The sequence below is a fragment of the Psammomys obesus genome, unplaced genomic scaffold (assembly GCF_907164565.1).
Source record: "Psammomys obesus unplaced genomic scaffold, mPsaObe1.curated_primary_1811, whole genome shotgun sequence".
NCBI lineage: Eukaryota > Metazoa > Chordata > Mammalia > Rodentia > Muridae > Psammomys > Psammomys obesus.
In genome coordinates this window covers 18,758,093-18,784,637 of record NW_026596117.1, presented here as the reverse complement: position 1 = coordinate 18,784,637, position 26,545 = coordinate 18,758,093, and the positions used below count along the sequence as shown (strand labels likewise).

At 40.5% G+C, this 26,545-nt stretch overlaps 1 protein-coding gene and 1 pseudogene across 1 annotated transcript in view; one reads left to right on the top strand and one right to left on the bottom strand.

Annotated features, from left to right (window-relative positions):
* Positions 1-18,129: 18,129 nt before the first annotated feature.
* On the bottom strand, positions 18,130-19,207 carry LOC129692722 (heterogeneous nuclear ribonucleoprotein D-like; annotated as a pseudogene).
* Positions 19,208-25,970: 6,763 nt separating this feature from the next.
* The window catches only part of Grxcr1 (glutaredoxin and cysteine rich domain containing 1), a 105,728-nt gene continuing 105,153 nt past the window's right edge, over positions 25,971-26,545 (top strand). The window contains exon 1 of the mRNA XM_055629452.1: positions 25,971-26,354. Coding sequence (XP_055485427.1) covers positions 25,971-26,354 — 384 coding nt within the window. The remainder of the gene's footprint in view (positions 26,355-26,545) is intronic.

Genomic DNA, 26,545 nt, shown 5'->3' with positions numbered 1-26,545 from the left:
TCAAAACACTCTTAGCTTTCTGTCATCAAAACAAGATAACTGAGACCATCAACAGACCAGTAGAGAAGCTTTATTTGAGTCAATAGAGTTAGGTGTTTTAGTCCATGGTTACTTGGTACTACAGCTCTGGGCTTATGGTGGGAATGTGTGGCAGAAATAACCATCTCTTGGCGGCTAGGGAGTGAAAAGATAAGAGGGGGACATTGTCCTAATATGTCCTTCAGAGATGGGTCCCCTATGAGTTAACTTCCTTACTCTAGCCCCACCTGTTAAGGATTTAAGCATTTCATAGCAGTACTAAAATGGGGTTTTACAGACAGGTCCATATATTCATGGTACATGTTTATTGCATTTACACCTCATATTACTCTCTTTTCTCCTCCTTGCTTTCTCCTCTTTTCCTAACAGTGTCGTCGTGTAGAAACACTTGACTTGCGGGGAGGGTTATTTAAAGTCTACATCATAAATAATTGAGGTCATTTTTGACTAGCAGCTTATTGATTAACCTCCCAGGAAGTTTATATGCAACACCCAGGAAAAATAAAAATAACAACAACACATCTAAAACTTTAGATCATATGTTGATAGTTTACATACATGGTTTTTGATCTTTTCCCCTCTCTCCTATTTTGATGTCTTATTTTAATGGAGAAATATACAAAAATTTCTCAAAACTGGTTTGCTTTAGTTCAAAATGGACTCCCCCGCTCCTCCGGGGGTCAAGGTCGGGGCAACAGGTCTGCTTCTATATTGATGCTGTGACACTCATTCAACTGTCATGTTTTCCTTTATCATCGTTTTCTTTAGTTTTTGTCACACTGGACTGCGTGTTACATGCGATCTGGGTAGCTTCAGTTTCCTTAGGCTCAACTTTGGGCTTTGAGCTTGTGCCATTCCCAGAGGCTATAGGATAGAATACAGTACAAATGGGCGAACCTAGTCCACCAGGCAGCCAAAGGAAAGACTTCAGCCTCCAATGATCACCTCATCCCAGGTCTGTGTTGTTGACTGTGTCTTGGCAATTGGGTTTTTACCTTTCTCAAGTTCATTGCATTATTCCCTACTGCTCCTGGCTCTTGACCCTGGACATTCACATACTCTTCTGGATCTCGGAAACTGCTACTCATCGCCTAGGTTTTCTAGATCTTTCCCAACCATCATAATGGGCACATGATATGGTCATTTCCTGAAGAATAGTTTCTGGGACTCCTGGCCCAGACCTTTCACTCACCTCAACCTAGCCTTGAGCTGTAAACAACCCATGCCTGACTTACCTGCTGTGGAGCTTCACCTGCTTCAACCCTCCTTGGACACAGGTGCACATTTGAAAGTCAGATTTAAATTTGTCACAGTTCTACCTGACCCTGATGCCTCTGTCCTGAGTTCTCTTCCTCCTGCATGTACCCACTTCCCACATTTAAAAAAAAAAATTACCCCATTTCTTCCTATAGCATGAATGTATGGCTCTCTTTTTAGTACTTGATTATTTCCTTTCTCTTGATAAGTTTTTTTTTTTTTTGTATTTCCTTTTCAAATAAAACAGAGGCTTTGAATTGTAATTAGAGAGGGGAAGGCAAATGCATAGGTAAATTTGTCAAGCCAGATGCTCTAGAGACCAGCAGGTGTGCTATGGAAAGCAGAATAATGGAGAAGCAGGTGCCCAGCTCTTATCAGGGGAAAATAATAGGAAAGAGAACACCCAACAACACTGATGGTCCCAATGGGCCGTATAGCCAACAATGTACAGAGCATGTCAATAAACAATGAGAATTTAAGAATTAATCGAAGAGGGTAAATGCGATCTCACAGGTATTAGTGAGACATGGTAGCATGGAACAATGTTCAGGGGGAAATGTGTCCATTGAAAGCCAGTTTTAATTTGCAAAGTGTCCCTGATTATCCATATGGCAACCTTGATTTTCTTTTTTGAGAATGGAAACAATGGAGTTTCATTTCTAAGCTCGATTCCTTTTCTTTCTCTGGGCTTTGCCCATGGCTCATTCCTACAACTGGCTCAGCAGCATTAGAAATTCAACCAACTGTTGTTTTTAGACCCTTAGAAGAATACAAATATCCTAGAAATTGTAGGAAAATTAGAGTTGTTGAGATATGATGTTATATAAAACCAGTTAGTAGTCATCATTGCAAAATGTTGAACTCCTTGCTTCTAAGGCCATCCACCAATGCCATATCCAGTTCTATAAAAGAGAGGTCACTGTAAAGTAAATCCTGGCTGCCTTTCTACCCTGAAGAATTTTATTTGTTCTTAGGCAATCTTCCAATAGGTTTGTAAAAGATGTTGAAGTGAAAACTTTCCACTGCACGGGGCTCAGGGAGCATAGTTTATCATATACAGAAGCACAAAAGCTAAGAAGCCTTTTATATTTTCCAGAAATAGAACAAGGGGTTTCATTCAGCCAGAAATGAGAGAAAGCAGCATTTAGGAATTGGTTTTCCATTTCTGATATCCCCACACTTTAAAACTAGTCTGAAGGAATTAAATTTGCATCTGAATTCTGATTCTGCTTTGATGACTTTGAGTAATGCCTTTAATATCTCTAGACCTCAGTTTTCTCATGTGCAAAATGGGGACATATTTTATATTTGCAGGTTTATTTTAAGGGCTCAAAGAAGTAACACATGGAACAGTTTTTTTTTGTAAATAACAAATAATAAATGTCATAACCATTGTTATTCATCAAGCATCCAAAAGACAGCCCGAAGAGAATGGAGTAATGTCTCACTCCAAATAATTTATACATAGCCAGATTCTTGTCTTTGAATACCATTCCACAATTGGCTATTACGAATCTTGGCTTCTGAAAGATTAAAAGTTTACAGACAAAAGAGAACATTGCTGTTTTCAAAGCACCAAACATTCAAATGCTCTAAATAAGCCACAAAAATGGCCTTTACTTGTCTGTCTTCCCAGGATGAAAAGCATTTTCTCAGTAGTGTGTTCCAGCTTCTGTATCATTTGTGGAACAACAACAATAAAGGCGGCGGCAGCAGCAGCAGCAGCAACAAAATTCTAGGAACAATTTCTATTTGAAGAATGAATCCTATTTATTGAGCAGTATCACCACCAGAAATCTTATTTCTCTTCTCACCATGTTCCCAGAATGCATAATCAATGGAAGTGATGATGATACAGCTTTGGAGGCCAAGTGCTTTAGGTGCTCCCTGAGATAGCTACAAAAGCATATCCCTTCTCTAAGAAAGCGAGGGAAAATCCGGTGGCATACAGGATATGTCAAGAATTCTTTGAAACAGCATAAAGGGACTCAATATTCTAAACTAGAGTCTATGGGGTGTGGGGCCAGGCATGAGAGTAATGACAGGATTATATGATGTAAGAATTTAAGTTTGCATGCAACCAAGGACCATGTATGAATGTAACCTAGAACCTCTGCTCAGATGTAACCTGTGGTAGCTCAGTAACCAATTGGCTTCCCATAGTGAGGGGAACAAGGACTGTTTCTAACAGGAACTCAATGACTGGCTCTTTGGCCTCCCCACCCCCCAAGGGAGGAGCCGTCCTGTTAGGCCACAGAGGAGAGCTTTGCAGCCAGTCCTGAAGATACCTGATAAAACAGGATCAGATGAATGGGGAGGAGGTCCCCCCTATCAGTGGACTTGGCAAGGGGCACAGTGGAGATGAGGGAGAGAGGGAGGGACTGGGAGGGAATGAGGGATCGGGACATGGCTGAGATACAGAGTTAATAAAATGTAACTGATAAGAAAAAAATAAAATTCAAAAAAAAAAAAAAGAATTTAAGTTTGGTATTTATGTGTATAGCTCTTCTAATAACTGGTTTTCAGCAAATGGCCTTTAAGCCAGTCTCTTTCCACTGTGATCCTTAAAGTGTGTGAGTAGTATTTATAATTGCTTTTATTGGATACTGCCTACTCTTTCTCATTCTTGGGAATTAGATCAGCGGGTGCAAGTATGCATGTGTGTGTTTGTGTATGCACATTTCATGACTTTGTATATTTATTCAAGGCACTACCACATTTATCTATTTCTATATTCCCCTCTTTTCATTCATCTACATTCTCTCCATGCCTGCGGTTCTTTGAGGGCAGGAGCTTAAGGAATTTTGAATCTCCACTGCTTAGCAGGACATGACTGCTATGTGTTGAGCTCAATGCACCATTGAAACAATGAGTAAAATCAGTGTTTTGGGGAAGGAGCAGGTGGCACACCCAGAGGGAAGTCACGCCTATGGGATTTACAGGAAAGGGAGGTATGTGGGAATCTTAAAGCAAACTGTTTGGGTTAAGCTTTACATCTAATGTGCTCTACTGTTAAAACCCAGTTGACGTGACCCAGGAGAAACTGAAGATAAGTTACATAAGGGCCTTCAGAAAGGGAAGCATTGCCCCCTGGGGGGCATTCTGGAAACTGTGGCATACTGTGGCTTAGACGACTGGTAGGTGGCTGTGGGTGGTACCACTTAGGAAAGTCCCCTCCAGAGGTTTTAGGTGACTTGCCACACGTAGGACAGCCCTGAAGAGCATGTGATACCCTAGGTCCATGTCTTTGAGGACATCTTGGCCTGTTCACATGGCTGTGAGTTTGTCACATCTAGTGATAGGTCATTAGCCAGATGCACAGCCCTCTTGAGTACATCTTTTATTGTGAGTCAGGGTCAAGGCCTTTCATAACTATAGGTACAATGTCTCATACATTGGCATAATTAATCTGTCTCCTCTTCAAGGTATAGGTAAAGTATTATATCATGTTTTTCCATGAAGGTACGTTATATAGGTAGGTATCAAACTGCTTTCCTGAAAATCTTAGAAGCATTTCTAACCTTTTTCTTGCTTTGAGTAGGCTATGAAACACACACACCCAATGCGATGTAAAACTCCTGTGAAATATGAGGGTGTACTGTAATCCAACACATTGATTTTACTAAAGACATTTTCATAAATAAATGTGATGTATGAAATAAGTTGCACTCCTCAGTCTGGGTCAGCTGTGATGTAAGTTTTGTTAGCACACATCGATACTATCAGTTTCCAGAACTTGACTTCATTTAAGAGTTGTGGAGAAGAAACTGCAGGATGAATGTATTATCTCTATGGGGTGAAACTTACAGCTATACATTTCCTTTCAGAATAGTAAAGGGAGTATGAAATAATTAACTTAAAGGGGATTTGAGGCTGTGATACAGTTGGCACAATTTAAGAAAACCTTCTAAATAACCATATTTTTAGAATATCTAACTGGGTTTCAACCTAGACTTAGTGAATAAAATGGTTCTCAGAGGTTAGAGCCCCTTTCGTAAAATATTAAATGTACAATTAAGGTTATTCTGGTCCACCTGCTTTTATAACAAAGGATTGCTCTCAGAGTCACAGGTGCTGTCTTGATATGAGAAGGTTGTTTGGTCCTTTACAAAATGAATCATAAAGACGAGTTGAAAAAGCCAGATGAAGTCTCAGATCATCAGAGCAGGGTTTTGCCATTTTCCATTTCCCATAAAAGGCCTGAAATTGGAGTGTGTTCATGTGGCTTGCCAGGTTCCAGAGCACAAAAATCAAAAGTGGTGAAAGATGGAACAAAATACTCATCAACAGAGGAAATGGGAGTAAGGAAGGAGGTAAATAAATAAGGAGAGAAGGAAGGAAGAATATTCATATGGCAACACTTTGATGGCAGTGCAGCCAACCATGGAACGCTATTAAACAGCTAATTTGTGGGATAGGAAATGATCTTTAACACTTCAAATGTTTTAGGTGGACTCACTAGTCTATATCTATTCATTAAAAAAAAATGACCTACTTTTTACATACTTAAAAATATAGAAGCCAAAGCCAATTTTTAGGTATGCAATAAGCCTAGATCTAGCAACTCAGAGTGGAGGTTTCCCACAGAAGTGTTGGGCTGAAGTGCGGGCTCTGAATGAAGAAAGAAGATACAGTGATGTTTACAGGGAAGCACCGGTGATGTTGTGGAGTTGGTACCCTCGTAGTCGGAGACTGAGCTAGTGGCAGCATACAGAAGATGGGAAGGAGGAACATTTAGGTGACAGGATCCCATCCATCAGCAATGTCCACTAAGCACATATGAACAAATGAAACTCATGATGTAGTTTAACCATCACTATCTCCGCATTCACACGTTTCATTTACCCACGTTCAATCCACAGTACTTACCAGCTCCAGACAGGTAGCACGTTTGCATTGGAATTTCCGTGCACATCTTGGTAATAAGAAGGAACAACCCCTTTGATGAATTTTTCCTGGCAACTCAGATATTGTCGGTTGGAAGGAGTCAGAGGTGTCAAACCAATTTAAGTAAACAGGAATAAACTAGAGGTACACGAGGCAGGATGTAATGCCAAGTCTTGAGAAGAGACAAGAGTCAAGACAAATATTCTCTCCATCTCAGTCTGTCTTTGAAGAACTCCAGCATCGCTATGCTCTAATTCTCAGTCATCTGATTGGACCACTCAGGGTTCAGGGCTGTATTCCCACTGCACAATCAATCAAGCTGCTAGACAGACTCTGCAAGGAGAATGGTGTTTCAGACAAGTAGCCTCTAAACAGACCTTCTGAATGCTGCAGATGAGGTACTCCACTGAGCACGTCGTGAAAAGTATATTGGTGAGTGTATGTCTGTCCTCGCACACGAGTATAGGTGTGAGTGTATGTGAATCATGGCGCATGTACTCAGAGAGGCCGGAGGATGATTTTTGGGTTTGATCTTCACCTTTCCATCTTGTTTTAGGAAGAGTCACTTCATCTCTGCTAGCCATGTTATCTGGCCCACAAGGCTCTGGAGTTTCTCCTGTCTCCGCTTTTCATGTCCCTGTTGTGGCTACAGATGCATGGTACTGTGTCTGGCTTTTGCGCGGGTTCTGTGTATTCACTCTCAGAGTGTCAGGCTTGTATGACACAAGTACTTTTACTCACCGAGCCGTCTCCCCCATCCCTATAGGGCGTCTTTGGAATTGTAGAGTGATGGAGTGATACCACCATGGCTACTGCCTCTCTTGGAAGGTCACGTGGAGGACAATATCATAAACGTTGGTTAGCCTGCCCTGTCAGAACCTGACCGATAACGTGGGCGACCATGTGTAGAGGGGAACCATCACTGTCCAGCTGGAAGCTCTGTGTAAACTGTAGGCACAGGGGAAGGGGCTCACCAGGTGATGCCAGGCTGCTCTATGAAAAGCTGGACTCAATTGTGGTTCCACTTAGAAAAGCACTTTCTAGCTAGTGGTTTGCTTATCTCAAGCCTGATAGAATCTGCTGGTGGGGAGGGGACCTCTGTTCTGAGCTTGCCTCTTGTCTCATCCATGTGTCTCTGCATCTCAGTGTTCTCATATAGCATATAGCATATAGCATATAGCATAGAGCACAGAGCATAGAGCATAGAGCACAGAGCATAGAGCATAGAGCATAGAGCACAGAGCATAGAGCACAGAGCATAGTGCTCTCATTGCTGCTGCTGGATGTCAACATTCAGTTTGTGACACATCTGTACATCCTGTTGTGTGGCCACCACACACTTGTCTTGTTCCACCATGCTTTTGCCAGAAATGTACTCTCTGGGTAGAGGCTTGAGAAGCTTGTAACATTGTGAAAAAATGCATGAGAGAAACTATTTTACTGGAGAGGAGATTTATTTTGGCTCACCATTTCAGAGATTTCAGTCTGTGCCACTCTGCTTCATTGGTGGATGGATAGGCATGAGTGTATCTGGCAAAAAAGGAAATGAGAGAGATAGAGAGACAGAGACAGAGGAACAGAGAGAGAAAGAGGATAGGGGTAGGGACAGAGACAACACATATTCCTCACAGGCACACCTCTATTGATGTTCTAGTGACGTCTTTCTTCCAACTGGAGCCTACCTCTAAAAAGTTATTTCAGCCATGAATACATTGATACCTATTCATCTCTTAATAGTGCTACTAAATGGAGTGAAATTTTTTACTAAAAGAGCTTTTTGGGGTGGTGTTTAATATTGAAACAATAACAGATAGCTAATACCATTTCTGCTTCCTTAAGTCATCTTTTTGCTCATCATAATGCAGTTGTAGTCATAAAGACAGGGTGTTAGATATTAACAGTAGCAATTCATCATAATTACTGAGCATTCTAATTGGGAATACCTTTACTAAACGTTTAAAACATTACTCTCTTTCTTGCTTACTTGTGAGGTATTCACCATGTTACTAGGTAGATCTGTGTGAGATTATTCATATTCTAATTATTTTGACATTCAGGAATAACATTTTCTTGTGGTTAGACATAATGTTTAAAACAAAAAATAAAGCAAAACACCCTGTTACAAAAACTGTATTCAGGATAAAACTCAAAAACAACTATATGCTTTACTCAGCCAGCATTTGAATGCAAGATGGTTGGCTCCTGAGTTCATAGTCCTTCTGTGTGGTCGCAGACTGTTAGATGCTATTTAAAGTATTATGGGTTACTTGGTTCTTTCTTTGGAGGGAATTCAGGCTGGATACAGTGTTGCAGAGCATTTGTAGAGCCCGGGAGATCCCATAATCTATAAAACACTGAGCTCGTGCTGAAAATGGGATGAAGAATGAAGTCCTAAGCTCACAAATACTACAAGGCAAGGTGAGGTACAAAATTAAGCAGAGGAATGCGTAAACTAGACAGTTGAGAGGGAATCTGATGAGAGATCCTGTGGGGATCTTGGCATGTGTGATCTGAAGCCTAAGTATCATCTCCCAGTAGAGACCATGAAAACTCAATTCCTTTATGATTTCAGGAGTCACACTGGCTAGGAAATTATTGAAGTGAGATTGAGATTTGTAATAGGAGTAAGACAAGGAAACAAGCAATCTCTTTTTGTCTTGCCACTGTCCCCTAGGCTTTGCTTCCATACTCTTTTCATCTATTGCTTTTTTCCCTTTCTTTTTATGTACATCTTGTTAGTTTCCCTATTCATAATGGTAGAAAATCAACGACTATAAACTCTATTTCCCGTAAACACTGGTGGCAATCAATATATTTTAGTTAAAAATTTCTCAAAGAAGCAAGCCGATGGGTCAAAGTTGAGTGAGGTCAGTGTAGGCCAGGCAAGTATGTCTGACCTGTGGTTTTCAGCAAGTGGAACGTACTCTGAAGAGCTGACAAAGTACAGTGAGCATGTTGACAATTTGTTATGTAGTTGGTGTTAAGTCAAATTGCAAAGCTTGAATAGTTTCTTTTCATACCCACCCTCTCTTCTGAGGTCTGTACACTCAGGAGCCTCACAGCCTTGCCCAAATTACAGCGGCATCCAACTTCCTCTTCTTAAGTTGTTCATGTCACGAAAGTCGTTGCTGCTGTGTTTCTGCTTCCTGGGGCAATAGTTTTAGAATAAGATCTTTTTGGATATTATAATGTTAAGAGGAGTGATAATATATAAAACTTTAAAAAAGCTTGTGGTATAAGAAATTTCTTTAAAATTTGTAGGGAAACAAGTGTTTGAAGAGTTTATTATAGAGCCAACCACTGAAATAGAAAGAGCCAGTGGCAATGGTTGGCTCTATAATAAAAATAAAATAAAATCAGGGATTTTAAACACTAAATGGGAGAAGCTCTTCTTCTAGGTTAAAATAGGACAGTTGAGTATTGTTCATAGTATCAGAGGTTGACACTCTTCCATAGGGTGGGTCTTTGGTCGGGCCAGGCATTGGTTGGGCATTCCCTCAATTTCTGTTCTATCTTTATTCCTGCACATCTTATAGGTAGGATAAAATTTGGGTCAAAGTTTTTGTGGGTGGGTTAGTGTTCCCTGCTCTTTACCAAAAGAGTAGTCCAGTTAGAGTATGTCCTCTTCAGTCTCTATGGTCTCTGCTTGAATCCCCCTCATATCCTCCCAGAAGCCTACCCTGACTTAGGTCTCCAGCTTGTCACAGCAATGTTCCCATCCTCAGTTTCTCTTTTCTCTACAGGCCTTTTGTCCTCCTCCCCTTGCACTCCTCGGGTCTGATCTCCATTCTCTTAACTCCCTGTGCCTGCCTCTCTTACCTTGCTCCCTCTCTTCAGCCATTACCTCTGTATTTTCTCCCCTTCTGAGTGAGATTTATGTATCCTCACTTGGGTCCTCCTTATTACTTATCTTCTTTGTGTCTATGCCGCTTACTATGCTTATCCTATACTATATGGCTAAAATCTACTTATAAGTGAGTATATTCCTTGACATTTCTAGGTGATGCAATAGCACATTAGACTTCCTATTCCTCTTGCTCTCATAGTCCTTCTTCCTCCTTTACTTTAATGTTCCCTGAGCCTTTTGCAGGGGCAGTATTGGAGGTGTATCAGTTGGGAGTGGGCACCATACAGTCACCTGTTATCTACATTTTGATTGGCTGTTTCTGGAATGGCAGCAAAGAAAGATTTCTTTTTTTTTTAAATTTTTTATTTAACTTTTATTACTTACACTTCATTCACTTTGTATCCCCCCATAAGCCCCTCCATCCTCCCCTCCCGGTCCCACCCTCCCTCCTCCTTCTTCATGCATGCCCCTCCCAAAGTCCACTGATAGGGGAGGTCCTCCTCTCCTTCTTTTTGATCTTAGTCTATCAGTTCTCATCAGAAGTGGCTGCATTGTCATCTTTTGTGGCCTGGTAAGGCTGCTACCCCTTCAGGGGGAGGTGATCAAAGAATAGGCCAATCAGTTTTTGTCATAGGCAGTCCCTCTTCCCATTACTATGAGGAATCTACACCTATAAAGTTTCATCAGCATGGCTGCCTAAACAAAACCTGAACGAGGAAATCGCCAGTAGCCATGATAACATGGACGGTAGGGAGCTCGTAGGACCCCAGCCCCAGACAAAGAACTGTAGGCATCTAAGGGATGTTGAGAGTTGGGAGAAATAGTTTTTCACAGGGAAGAGCAGACCAAATTGCTTATGCAATACCAAGTGGTCAGCCATGAAATAATACACATACAAATAATGTTATATGAACAGTTTGTATTTATATATTTAGGAAAACACACAAACAACAACAATTAAAAAAAGAGATCATGAATTTGAGAAGGGGTAGTATATGTCATGGATTGGAGGGAGGAAAGAGAAGAAGGAAAATGATGTAATTATAAAAAAAAGTGAGTACATTCTATGTGTGTCTTTCTGGGTCTGGGTTACCTCATTCAGGATGATCTTTTCTAATTCCATCCATTTGCCTGAAAATTTTATGATTTCTTTGTTTTTAGTAGCTGAGTAGCATTCCATTGTGTACATGTGCCACAGTTTCCTTATCAAGTTTTTGGCTGAGGGACATCTAGGTTGTTTCCAGATTATGACTATTATGAATAAAGCTGCTATGAGCATAGTTGAGCAAGTGTCCTTGTTGTATGGTGGAGTGTCTTTTGGGTATATGCCCAGGAGAAGTATAGTTGGATCTTGAGGTGAAGTTATTCCAAATTTTCTAAGAAAGAACCATTTTGATTTTTAAAGTGGTTGTATAAGTTCATACTCCCACCAGCAATGGAGGAGGGTTCCCCTTTCTAAACACCCTTGCCAGCATGTGCTGTCCCTTGAGATTTTGATCTTAACCATTATTACTAGTGTGAGATGGAATCTCAGAGTGGTTTTGATTTGTATTTCCCTGATGACTAAGGAAGTTGAACATTTCATTAAGTGTTTCTTGGCCATTTGATATTCCTCTGTTGAGAATTCTCTGTTTAGTTCTGTGCCCCATTTTAAATTTTTTAAAATTTTTTATGTATTACAATTCATTCACTTTATATCCCAGCTATAGCCTCCTTCCTTGTCCCCTTCCAACCCCATCCTACCTCCCTCTTCTTCTCCCATGCCTTTTTCCCAGTCCACAGTCTCCCCTTCCATCTGACCCTAGCCTATCAGGTCTCACCAGGACTGGCTGCATTATTTTCCTCTCTGGCCTGGTAAGGCTGTCTCCCACCCCTCAGGGAGAGGTGATCAAAGAACCAGCCACTAATTTCATGTCAGAGATAGCTCCTGTTCCCCTTACTAGGGTACCCACTTGGACACTTAGCTACCATGGGCTACATCTCTGCAGGGGTTCTAGGTTATTTCCATGAATGGTCCTTGGTTGGAGTATCAGTCTCAGAAAAGACCCATGGGCACAGATTTTTTGGTTCTGTTGCTCTCCTTGTGGAGCTCCAGTCCTCCAGGTCTTTCTATCTCCTCTCTTTTTTTCTATCTTGTGACTTTTCTTTCATAAGATTCCCTGCACTCTGCCCAAAGTTTGGCTATGAGTCTCAGTATCTGCTTTAATACTCTGCTGGGTAGAATCTTTCAGAGGCCCTCTGTGGCACGCTCCTGTCCTGTTTCCTGTTTTCCCCTTCTTCTGATGTCCATTCTCTTTGCCTTTCTGAATGAGGATTCAGCATCTTATCCAGAGTCCTTCTTCTTGATTAGCTTCTTTAGCTGTACAGATTTTAGTAGGTTTATCCTATATTTTTAATATCCATTTATAAGTGAGTATATACTGTGTGTGTCTTTCTGCTTCTGGGATACCTCACTCAGAATGATCTTTTCCAGTTCCCACCATTTACCTGCAAATTTCCTGATTTCCTTGTTTTTAATTGCTGAGTAGTATTCCTTTGTGTAAATGTACCACATTTTCTGTATCTATTTCTCAATTGAGGGACATCTGGGTTGTTTTCAGATTCTTGTTGTTACGAATAAAGCCGCTATGAACATGGTTGAGCAAATGTCCTTGTTGTATACTTGAGCATCTTTTAGATATATGCCTAGGAGTGGTGTAGCTGGATCTTGAAAAAGCGTTTTTTCTAATTGTCTGAGAAAGCGCCAGATTGATTTTCAAAGTGGTTGTACAATTTTACTTCCCACCAGCAATGGAGGAGGGTTCCTCTTTCTCCACATCCTCTCCAGCATGTGTTGTTGTTTGAAACTCAGCATGTGTTGAGTTTTTTATCTTAGTCATTCTGATGGGTGTAAGGTGAAATCTCAGAGTCGTTTTGATTTGTGTTTCCCTGATGACTAAGGACACTAAGGCTATCTTACCAAAAGCAATCCCCATCAAATTCAATTCAATTCCCATCAAATTACCAACACAATTCTTTACAGACCTTGAAAGAAAAATTCTCAACTTCACATGGAATAACAAGAAACCCAGAATTGCTAAAACAATCCTCTACAATAAAAGATCTTCTAGAGATATCTCCATTCCTGATCCTAAGCTGTACTATGAAGCAAACATTAATAAAAACTGCATGGTACTGGCATAGAAACAGAATGGTGGATCAATGGAATCAAATAGAAGACCCAGAAATAAACCCATATACTTATGGATATCGGATTTTTGACAAAAATGCCGAAAAAAGATAGCATCTTCAACAAATGGTGCTGGTCTAACTGGATGTCTACATGTAGAAAAATGCAAATAGATCCATACTTATCGCCCTGCACAAAACTAAAGTCCAAAACCAAAGATCAAAGTCCTCAACATAAACACAGGCACACTAAACTTGTTAGAAGAAAAAAAAAATGAGAAGAGCCTTGACCTTATTGGCACAGGAAACAACTTCCTGAACAGAACACCAACAGCACAGGCTCTACGATCAACAATCAATATATGGGACCTTATGAAACTGAAAAGCTTCTGTAAAGCAAAGGACACCGTCATCAGAACAAAACTACAAGCTTATAGACTGGAAAGGATCTACAGCAACCCTACATCTGACAGAGGGCTAATATCCAGAATATATAAAGAACTCAAGGAATTAAATAGCAACAAATAAAGTAATTAATTAAGAAATGGGGTACAGAGCTAAACAGAATTCTCGATAGAGGAATATTGAATGGCAGAGAAACACTTAAAGAAATGTTCAACATCCTGTGCCCTATTTTTTAATTGGGCTATTTTGTTTATTGGTGTTTGATTTCAGAGTTGTCCTCTGAGAAGTTCTACCAAGCAGCACTTCAAAATAGATGCTGAGACTCACAAGCAAATATTGATGCATAGGAAGTCTTGGGGAATTGTGAGAGGCAAGAGAAAAGGACCCGGAAGTGATAGTTGCTCCACATGAAAAACAATAGAGACAATTAACCAGGGCCCAGAGGGGTTTGCTGAGACTAAAGCATCATCCAAGGACCATGCATGAACTGGACCTAGGCCCCTTACGAAGATGTAACAGATGGACAGCTTAGGCTTCAAGTGGGTCCTCTAGTAAGGGAAGCGGTGATTGCATTGGACATGGACTCACTTGCTAGCTTTTAGATCACTTTCCCCTGGTGGGGCTGCCTTGACAGGCCACATGGGAAGAGAACATGTTGATTCCTGATGCAACTTGGGATGGTGGAAAAGGTAGCTCCCCTTTTCTGAGTAAAAGGGAAGTGGGGAGAGGGGAGGGGGGAAGGAAAGAGTGTGGTACTGGGAGGAGAGGAGGGAAGGAGCTACAAGGATGTAAAGTGAATAAAATAAATGAGAAAAAAGGACAGTTGATCACCCCAAAAGTCCACTGAATATCTTGCTTAGCTTGCTGATGACAGCAAAATCCCAATTTCCTTCCTGTCCTTTGGCAACCCACGGTATTCAATCCCTGAAAACCCGTGTGAGCTTTCAGATGGCTATTACTTAGAGCTTAGGTCAATAAACATTCGTGTGAGGCAAATAGGAGCTTACTCCTGAATGCTTGTGTGGGAAAACCTGCACTGCTGTTTATGCTTTGTGTACTCTTTCCAATGCATGGGAATCAGTTCTGATTCAGTTTGCCTGGATTCTATAGGCAGGCTCACACTTCTAATTGATGCTGGTGCTCTGACCACCACACCAGATCTAGAAACATTTTAATTTATAGACTATATTGTTTAGAATTCCTACAACCAGGATGGCAAAAAACTTGAACTGGACTATTTTGGACTGTGCCATGCTCAGATTATGTAAGGACTGCATGCTTATTTGGTGGCTGTAATGTGGAAGGGTGGGTTTTGTCTATAGCTTCCAGAAACAAAGAGAACAATAGAAAGACTGATATCCACAGATTTCTTTTTCCACAACACAAATAAATATTTTTGGTATATCCCATTTAATCAGCCTCCAACAATTCGATTGTTTTAGCTGTTTGTTGGAATGTGCTGTTGCACCCGGAGAAACATCTGTGCTTCAGGTAGCAACAGCCGGTTGAGTTTGCACATAACCACTGATGGAATAGTCTGTTTTGTACCAAGGATCATTACCTGATCAAAATGAAAATTTCCTTTTTCTAATGAACTTTTCTAGGTGATCGTTTTGCAAAAACAGCTTCATTAAACTTTATTTAAAAAATTATTTCATTCATTTGTTGAGATTACAATTACATAATTTCCCCTTCACATTCCTCCCTCCAAACCTTGCTCTCTTTCAGATTCATGTCCTCTTTTTTCATTAGTTATTGTTATATATGTATAGATGTAGGTATAGGCATAGGTATATGTTATGTATATGTGTGTATATGTATATGAATATGTATACATGGTCCTAAAGACACAAACACACCTTGTTCAGTCTGAATAATGTTACTTGTATGTATTTGTCTCCAGGACTGACTGTTTGATATTAGATAACTGATTGGTGCATTCTTCCTTGGATAACACTATTTCCCTCACCCTCAGCATCGCATAGTTGCCTCTGGTTTTTTTATATAGGGCTGAGGCCTCCCGAGCTTTCCCATGTCTACTTTATTATGTCTATTATTCTTGCTTAGCTTGTGTTTAAATAGCTGTGTTGGTGAAACGTTTTGGGTGTAGCTTTGATGCTGCTAGGAGACACAAACTCAACGTAGACTTTTGGATCTTCTGGCTCTTAGTCTTTCCACCCTCTCATCCACAGTGATGCTAGACCTTAGGTCCAGGAGTTGTTTCACAGAAGTAGCCATTAGGTTGATGTATGAGACAGAACATGTGAGAGCCTCTTAGAAACGACAGCAGGATTACCTGGCCACAGAAGAAGACAACGCAGCCACTCCTGATGATGAGACCTAATTGACTAGGATCAGAAGGAAGGAAAAGAAGTCCTCCCCTATCAGTGGACTTGGGGAGGGGCATGCATGCAAAGGGTGGAGGAAGGGAGGGATTGGGACAGAAGGAGGGAGAGAACCACAGGGGGGATACAAAGTGAATAAAGTGTAATTAATAAAGAAAAAAGGGAGAAATGACAGCAGGAAAACAATGTAGAACTTACCATCATCACTTTATGAGTTATGTCTCCTGGAAAGCTTGGAGTCCCAGATGACAAGACAGAGCTATTGGCAGGTGGTAGCTGCTCTGGAAAAGGACAATGTGGCCCCTGGTAGGTTTCCCAGGCTCCAGTGGATGCCCCCACAGCCATGCACATATGGACTATACTAACTGAACCTAGTGCTCTATTAAAAAGAAAACAAAACAAAAGAAAAAAACCCAAACAAACAAAAAACTCTTCTCAGGATGATATTTTTAACTGCTGCTGGTTGTCTTCTAGATTACAGCCATCACTGATGATCTCTGAAGATTTTTACTAGGCGTAAGAAACTCTTTGGACGAATAGACTACAGGCGACAGTTCACTTTCTGGGGCTGCTTGCTCAGACTTCTTTGGAGTTTGGTCTCGGGCTAAGCTGGGCAGCTTTCGTCTGTTTTGAACAGATTCCCGGAATGACAAGTTAGCTGGGCTTCAGGGACAGCTAATGTCTCCACAGGCCACACAATGTTATTAAGGCTTGATTGCAATCTCCTGACGTGACAGAAGTGAATTAAACACCAGGAGCTGCCGGCTCGGCTGCTCTGAGGCTCCACTGGAAAGTTTCAGAGCAAACACAAGGACTAGGGAAGAAGGAGCCTGACAGAAGTTGGGCAGGCAGACAGGATTCTTTAATTCAAAGGGATGGGTATTAATTAATTTATTTTAGGTAGGGAGATCTGATTTCTATGCTAGACTACAAGCTGTTGCCAGCATAGTTTGGGACAATATCCCAGCAGCTATGGGACTATCACGCACTGTCTGGGTGGCTGACCTCATATGACATACATCATCCTATGCCCACAATAGCGACATTGTGTCAGCTGGCTAACAATAGCTCATCTGTCTTACCCTCCAGCTTTATTTTTATGTCATGTGCCTCGATAGTTGTGTGTCTCTGCTCCTGGTTCCTCCAGAAGCTTCCCTGGATCCTTGAAACTACCATGGCATGTAGAACAAAGGAAATAATGAATGAATCAGAAGTTGTTACCCTCTTTAGAATGGCATAATTTTAAATATATGAAATATTGTCATACTAGACATTAAAAATGGGTCAAATGGTACCCAGAAAAAAAACCCTAGGAATTAAATATCACTGAAGAAAGTGTTAGACTTTTGATGTCTTTATTTTCCATCTCTTCTTCTGCTCTTTCACTGCCAACAATACATTTTCTCTCTATGCAATTGTTTCACAAGACAAAGAATTCTCTCTTACTTGTAGCTATAGAAGCATTTATTGAAGCAATTAATGTTCAAGACCCCAAATGGAATGATATAGTATTAATATGCAAGCTGCAGTGAATGAAAGTTTTTGAGTAATGTTTAAGCTTTTTGGTGTAATGGAAAGAAAAACAAACTCCAGGTTTTACGCAGACAGCTGCTAGTAGTAAGTCACCTAAAAAGCTAACTTTTGTTAAAATTCACCAGTATACAGTATTACAAGGGTGGAGTTCATTTTCCCCATAAGGGTGGATCTTATGTTTGTAAATTATACCTCTGTAGATGTGATGATAAAAATTCCAAGGAATAATTATGCATTATTGAGCTCACTTGAAAAAGCTGGGCATATGATCTCAGCCACGAAGTAATGACACATTTATTTTTCTGGGTGCACTAGGGTGATATAGTTCATTATTTCCTCTTTGTGATATTGTCCTTGGTGATCTACACAATATTTCCCTGTTCCCCTTCATTGCCTGTTACCACTATGTACCCCTCAATGATATATACATGCATATGGAAACACACATATATACTTGTTTCACACAAGGAAGCATTTATTTGAGGTTTAACATGAAATCATACAGATAAAAATTTGTGTCAACACAAATCCACATAGAATCATAACACAGATGGCAAAGGACAAAATAAAAACAAAGAAACTCATTGGGAGCTATGTACAGTGGGACACAGTTGTGCCCCATATAACACAAAGACTTTTACAAAATAATCATCTTAGGTCAACAGAAGACCAAGCAATCTTCAGTGTCGTGCTGTAAAATGGTCTCGTCACACCTCCTGCTTTCTTCCATCGTCCTCCTTTATTCCGGTGGTTGCCACACCCTTGGGATGCCTTGCCGTAAGTGCTCTGTTGGCTGCTGAAGTCTGCATATCCCTGTCCATATCCATAGTGTCCATAGTTATACCCGGTATAATCATATTCGCCATAGACACCATTGTTTCGATCACCACCATCGGCGCTATCATAACTTCCATATCCTTGGATCATGATAGTAATTAAATCCTTGGTTCCAGTTTGGGCCCTGACCTCTTCCACATCCCTAGTACCACCTCTTCCACCAGCTGTAGCACCTCTTCCACCTTTCTGTTGTTGCTCTTGCGGCCTGTATACCTCTTTGGGTTGTGCAGCTTTGATCTCATACTTCCCAGAACCTATTTGATGGTATCTGCTTTCTAACAGTTTCTGTATTGGCTCTTCATCTGTGTGTGTGATTGAACAGAACCCTCTTCTTTCACTTGTTTTTGTATCCACGGGAAGATCAATATTTTCTCTCTTTCCAAAGGCTTCAAAATATTCTTTAATTTGCTCTTCTGAAGTATCTGTACTCAGTCCACCCTCAAAAACCATTTGAGGGGGTTCTTTCCCCTTTAAACTTTGGCCCTTTTGGGATCTAGCAATTTGCCATCCAGTTTGTGTTCTTGCAGTTCCAAAACCTTATCCACACTAGCAGAATCTTTGAAAAGCACAAATCCAAATCCTCTTGATCCTCCAGTGCCTGGATCTGTTTTCATTGTGTAGTCTACAACTTTCCCAAATTGAGAAAAATATTCAGTCTGATCTTTCTTCCTTGTATTCCAGTTCAAGCCTCCAATAAACATTTTACCATCATTCTGATGATTCTTGTTCGCCTTGATTTTGGATCCCTCTGCGAGTTCCTCAGTGTTGCTGTACTTATACATGTCCTTAATGGTGGCAGAACCGTCAGCATGGGGGTGTTGGCGCGAATTTGGGTGCCAGCTGCAGCGGTGGTGGAGCCTTGTACGGAGCTAGACTTAAAATGGAGGCAGATGAGAATTAAGCATCCTCCCTAGGGTCCTCCTTGTTGTTTAGTTTCTCTAGGTCTGTAGATACTTGTATGTTTATCCTAGATGACTAATATCTGCTTATAAGTGAGTATATATTAGAAGAATAGACAGGAAAGACCCTGAAAGTGGTAGAAGAGAGGGAAGAGGATGGGAGCCTACCACAGATGTCCTCTGAAAGACTCCACCCAGCAGGGGATTGAAGCAGCTCCAGAGACTTACAACCAAATTTTGGGCAGAATGCAGCGAGTCTTATGGAAGAAGAGGGTGGGGGATAGAAGGTCCAGGAGGGGACAGGAGCTCCGCAATGAGATCAACAAAGACAAAACTCTGGATCCAGAGAGGCCTGCAGAGACTGATGCATCAACTAAGGACCATGCATGGAGAGGACCTAGACCCCCTGCTCAGATTTAGGGCCTAGGCAGCTCAGTCTCCAAGTGGGTTTCCTTGTAAGGGGAGCAGGGGCTGTCTCTGTCATGAACTCTCTTGCCTGTCCTTCGATCACTTATCGCTGGCAGGGTGGTCTTATCATGCCACTGAGGAAGAGGATCCAGGTAGTCCTGATGAGACTTGATAGGCTAGGGTCAGATAGTAAGGAAGGAGGACTCCTCCTTTTCAGTGGACTAGGGGAGGAGGATGCAGAATGAAGAGGGAGGGAGTGTGGGAATTGGAGGAGATGATGGAGAGGGCTATAGTCTGGATACAAAGTGAATAAATTGTAAAAAAATAAAAATAAAAAATAAAATAAAATGGCGATGGAATAGTATATATATACTTTATCATTACCAGCTTGAAATACATAGAGGTCCCCCCCTATCAGTGGACTTGGAAAGGGGCACGGTGGAGATGAGGGAGGGAGGGTGGGGTTGGGAGGGAATGAGGGAGTGGGATACGGCTGGGATACAGAGTTAATAAAATGTAACTGAGAAGAAAAAAATAAAATAAAAAAAAAGAAATACATAGAGGTGCTTGGTGAATGGGTTTGTTTCTATTTTATTTGTTTTATTCTACATAAACACTATGTTATTGCCTGTAGAAACTATTCTATTTTTAAATGATCTTATGCAAAGCTAGTGCCGTGTATTAAGTATATGTCTGGGTTATGAAGGAACTTATTTCCTTGATTACAGTTTCTACAAAGTATTTGGCAGAATTGCTTCTTCCAGTTTTTCACAGCTCCACACAGTATCAGAATAAGTGCTCTAATAATCATGTGTGTGAGTGGGCATCTGCTTCCTATCAGTCTTGGGGTACTCATGAATAAGCCTTCGGTTAGAAGTAACTAATGAAACCTTGACTGTATCAATATACATTTATCTTAATACATTTATCCTTTGAGTAAATAAAAGGACAAACTAAAGAAAGAGGGAAAATGGACCTGCTAAGCAATTTTATGTTATAGACAAAAAAAAGAAAGGAAAGAAAGACGGAAAGAAAGGAAGAAAGAAAGAAAGGAAGAAAGGAAGGAAGGAAGAGAAACAAACTTCTTTGAAGACAGTTATGAGCACTGGATGCCTTTGCAGAGGACCTAGGTTCTGTTTCCAGCACCCACATGACAACTCACAGCTGTTTATAGCTCCAGTTTCAGAGAATCCAATAATGCCTTCTTCTGATCTCCTTGGATACTAGGCATGCATATAGTACATATAAATAAATATAAATATTGAAAAGCCAACTACGAGACATAACATGTCTTTCATGTAGAAGGAAACTGCATGCCTAGACTTTTTGGCCAGAATTACCTCAGGGCAGTACATAATGAAAAAAAAGAATCCTGGTTCTATAGTACTATATCTAGTTTAGGTGTGTGCACAGGGTCGCTTTCTTAGCTACAGTAACTGTTGCTTCAACGAAACACCATGACCATAGCAACTTGGGGAGGAAAGGGTTTTTCAGCTCACACTTCCACACCACTCACTGTTGATCAAGGACAAGAGCTCAAACAGGGCAGGAGGCAGGAGGCAGGGCAGGCGATGGAGGAGTACTGCTTACTGGCTTGCTTCATATGGCTTGTTCAGCCTGCTTTCTTATAGAACTCAGGACCACCAGCTCTGAAATAGCACCAACTACAATGGGCTGGCCCTTCCCTATTAACCTTAGGTACCTCTCACTCCTCTGTTCTAAAACAAAAACAAAAACAAAAACAAAAACACCTCAATTTTTTGTAAAGTAAAAGCAGCAGTTCCAACAGAAGAGCAAAAACATCTTCAGTTCCCCAAATGAGCACAGGTTTCCTCTGGCTTTCTGCCTCTGTTTTGCCTCTCACTGCCGGTTTTAACCTTTTTCTCAGACAGCAGCATCAATAGTCCCTGTTACCTTGGCAACAATGATAGGCTAATAGAATTAGAATGCCTGGGGGCTTCATCATGCTCTCGGGACAAAAGGAAGCAATACAACTGTAAAATTGCATTGTAATTTATAAGAACCTCGGTTCTGGTGGCTATTCGTTTTTAATTTATGTCATTTCCTGGTACAAGGTTTTGCATGTTAAAATTTTAGTTATTTAAAAAAAATCAGCCATAAAATAACACAAGAAGTCTGTGTTAAGTTAGAGATTTTTGTATATAAGTTTATCAATAGGATACTCTCTAATAAGAGTATTCTCATTTTACTTAAAGGTTTGGAAATTCTACACTTTCTATGAGTCTATCCTAAGCACAGGAAACGAAATGACATTCTGAGGACTTGGTCTCCCAAGCTTCCAAATTCTGGTCTGGAAAAACTGCTTTTTGTTTCTGTGTTAGCTTTCTGTTATCATAATAAATATTGGAGCTAACCATAAAGAGCAAAGGTTTCCGTGGCTCAGAGCTTTGGAGGTTTTAGCTCATAATTAGCTCATGGCTAGTTACCAGCTTCTAGTGTTTTCAAAAACACTAGAGAAAAAACGTGAACAGCGTATGTGATGCCTAAAAGTCTGCAGCACATCGTGGGATGCTACATTTACGGTGATTCAGGGTGTTGCAAATCCACGGACATGGCTAAAATGACTATCCACCACACAAAACTGTAACCAGACATAGAAGAGTGGTGAGGAGCAAGTTTTTTCAAATCAGGACAGTCTTAACAATTCTCTTCTGATGCTGTTATGTCTCTATAACTAAGACATTGTTGGATATCCCAGTAACAAAACCTGACACAAACAAGGAACATTCAGGCTTAGCTCCATCTCCTAGGTTAGTGTTTGTACTAGTAAGTGAAGAAAAGATATTTAAGAATTGGATTTATATATAATAGTAATTTTCTTAGTTGTCCTTCTTTGATGTATAGAACAGCCTCAACTCTGCAGAACTCTAAAATTTATGCTAATTACTTTAAATGAAAACATGCCATTGATATTAAGCATACCAACACTTGATATGTTCCTGGGTTGGTAATATGACTTGTTCCATGACTTCAGGTTCTAGAGAGGAAATTAAAGTCTAGGCTTGGAAGGGAGAGCCCTGGTTTTTTGCTTTGGTGTTTTTTTTTAAACATAATATTTTTTGATTATTTGTGAATTTCACAAGGGTGGTTATGTGGACCTGGGAGAGTCCTGTTTTAAGAAGAGCTTTATAAAATGAGAGCTATAGTTGTCTTCAACCACTCTGATGTTCTTAATTTTCTGAGAAAGCCTACTGTTTTTTTCTTTAAGGACATTTACATATATTCCCACAGTTTTGAAGGTACCTCCATCTCTGCCTCTCAAGTTTTTGCACATCAGTATCTCTTAATTTTGGTAGACTCCAGCATAATGCTTACTCTTCCTGAAGGCTTCTCATTTACACTTGGTCTAAAGGAGAATTCTGCACAATGTCGTTTTTCATCGAATCCACTTTTGTATTTTTTGTCATTCATTTTTACATTTTCATTTCTAAATTATATGCTATCAGTTTACCCTAAAACAAGGATCATGTTTATTCACCTATGTAGACTAGATCCAGAAATTATGATATTTAGTAGGTGCTCAATAAATATTGCTAAATGAATAATTACAAGTGTACATATGAAGGAAGTAAAAGAAATTCATGATGAGGAAACATACAGGGCTGTCAAAGGATTGAAATGTGACAAGCAATAAAAGTATCCTTGAAAATGGATAATGAATAAGACAGTGGGTGGTTGCTAGAATGACTAGAAATTTTAGAACATCTTAAACATACATGCAACAAGTGTGTTATATGTACGTAGGTGCATATATGTGTATAATATTTTATAAATTATTTTAAGTGAGTCATCTCCCTTTCAAGGATGATCTGAGACTCAGAGTTAGCAGGGACTTTAGTAGGCGAATATTTACTATAATATAAAAAATAAGCATGTTACATCTTGACGCCCGGACTTTCCAGAATATACAGTAGCAAATGGGAAAAGTATGGATACTAGCATTATTAATTTGAATTAAATTGAATTCGTATTTCTCAGAATTAATGGCAGAGGAAGGTACTGTATGTTGTTAAATGAAAAGTAAGATTGTAAATGCAGTATGAATTTGCAGTTGACTCTATGGCCTTATATAGACACACACACACATATGTGTACTCACACATTATACTATAAATACATGATATAATTTCTCAAAACGTAATCATATGCACAGCAGTGGTGATGATAGTAAAGTTCTCTTTTACTCTGACAGGCTCAGTGTATTATCTTTAGTCTTTTAATAAGTGATTTTTTTCTTTAATAATATTTTTGTTAATTCTTTGAAAATTTAATACAATGCATTTTGATCATATTTACCAACTCTTTCTCTTAACTCCTCCCAGATCCACCACCATCTTGATACCCCAACAACTTTATCATGCCCTTTCTTTCCTTTTTAAATTTAATAGGCCATTGACTCTGGTTTGTGCTGTCCATGAACATCTGAGTGTGGGGCCATCCAACAGCAGCATGGCTGATCTACCAGGGTTACACTCTTAAAAGAAATGCAATCTCTCTTCCCCAGAATCCATTAACTGTCAATGGTACCTCAACTAGTGGTACAGAAAATCTAGTCAAGAACTCAAGGTGCAGGAGGTTGGGGAGGGAGCTCCCAGACCACAAGGGTAAACCTACCAACTGTTATTTTGATAAATAGATGTAGTATCAAACCCTCTATAAATTTATCTCTGTCTTCTCATAGGTTAGTTCACCTCTCAGACCTCATCACAGAAGTTTCTTTGTGCAGCAGATGGTAGTTGAAGGAGAAACTCACAACTGGTCCAAGTGCAGGGAGTCAATGACTACAGAGGGCTTAGCCACAAATGGTACCACATGGCTTCTGCGAGGCTCAGGGACCTTTGAAGAAAAGGGGAAGAAAGAGGATAAGAACTAGAGGTCAAGGAGGACAGGAACAAAACAGTATCTTCTGGATATGTCAAGACTGAAGGCTCATGAACTCACAGCAGGTGTCGTTGCCTGCACACAATCAGTACATGACCAAGCCAATGTGAGAAGGGGTGGTACTGTCTCAGTATATGTTCTAAGGTTTCTCAGAGATTACAAACAGAAGACCCTCTGCCTTAACTGCTCTGGTCCGTAAAGGATTAATCACTTTTGCTCATATTTTAATGGCCAATGCTATCACTTTGTTACTTCTTTCCTTAAAAACAAAAAAGCCAAGCAATCCAGCCAAGCAATCCTCTACTCTACACACTGGAATATGCACAGATTTTCAATGTGTCCAGTGAGACTATTAGTGCCCTTTGTCTTCCATCTTTTCTGTTAAGTATTTTCTGAATTTTAAAAAATAGTATAAATAAGAATCTTAGGTAAGAACTTACAAAAATGACCATAAAATGAAGTAGGGGTTAGTTGACTCTTCTCTTCTCTGGGATGCAGATAGCTTACGATAGTAACATTTCAGCACAAGCTTACAACTTGAAAGGCTCCTTGTGTGTTGCCAGGGTGATAGAAAACACACCAAGCAAAGACAGAGGACCTTCTCTACGTGGGAGTGACTGGAAGGAGAATCTATCAGTGCCCATCACCGGGATCACTGTAGCTGATCTGGCAGGCTTGGAGGATTTTCCATTCTTCCTTTGTTGTCCCACATCTCCTTTCCAACCCCCTCCCTGGATCAGAAAGAATACTCCCTGCTAGCAGAGTAGGAACACAACCATCCTCAAGTTCTCAATTTTACAGTGCGTTCAAAGCTTGCCTTGAGCGAAGTACCACGAATATGAAGATGTATTGAAAATTCGCCTTATGCAGTGGTGATGCAGACTAACCAGCAACTTAATTAGAATTAACCCTGCTGGTTGTGTGTGGGTATGTAGCATGCTCACCGTCCCTTTGCCTGGAGAGAATGGGAGAAGAAACAAGCACTCAGAGAAGACTGGGTTCCTGTATCCTACACATTTGATTCTACATTATATTTCTGACCTCTATTCGAGACAGTAAACTGTAGAGTTGTTTCTGCTAAGATCGTTGCAGCACCATTCATTTGCTTCGACATTCAAGCCTTTTATGTCTTTGACACAGACTTATTTTCTGTCTCATCTCAGGCCACTTTCTTGCACTTGGTCTGTCAGAGTCCACCATGGATGTTTAATATTTAAAGGCTGGGATCGTTTTGCAGGTTTTAGTTTAATGGTAACCATAGCACACATGCATATCCATTATTGATAGCCAAGGCACACTTCATGTCCTTGGGCCTCCTCTTTTCTTTCGCTGTCACAGGAGGGCTACTGCCCCTGGAATTCAGCTCTGCTGCTGCTGTGGCCAGGGGATGAACTGACAGCAGATCCATTATGGTGTAAGCTGTTCATGTGGGTGGAAGTGACCATGCTAAGAAGAGAAACAAAGCCAGAAAGTGACAGGCCACGGAAAGTCCGGTTTCGGATTGCCTCATCTCACAGTGGGAGAGTTCTGAAAGAGGTCTATGAGGATGGACAACCACCAGGCTCCCTGGATTCCGAATGTGCCAGTGTCTGTGGGATAGATGGACTAAGTGACTCTGACAGACAGCAAAATGGCCACATTGGATCAGAAGATAGCGACCATGAGAAAGACCAGGATAACTTGCTGGTATTAGCCAGGACAGCCAGTGAGAAGGCCTTTGGTACGAGAAGAGTCAACATTTTAAGCAAAAATGGTACAGTCAGAGGCGTCAAATACAAAGTGAGTGCTGGCCAAGCTCTGTTTAACAATTTGACCAAAGTGTTGCAGGTAAGTCATTACACTCTCCTGTTCTGAGCCTTGCTCCTCACTCACCATCTCAACCCCTTTCAGTTCTCCAGGGTAGAGTCAACATCTTATTCCTCCAAACTTCATGGGACACTTTCTAACTAAGACACTGTGTGCATAGCCATCCATTAAAAATAGGCTTATTGTTCTTGGAAAACTAGAGTGCCTTCTCA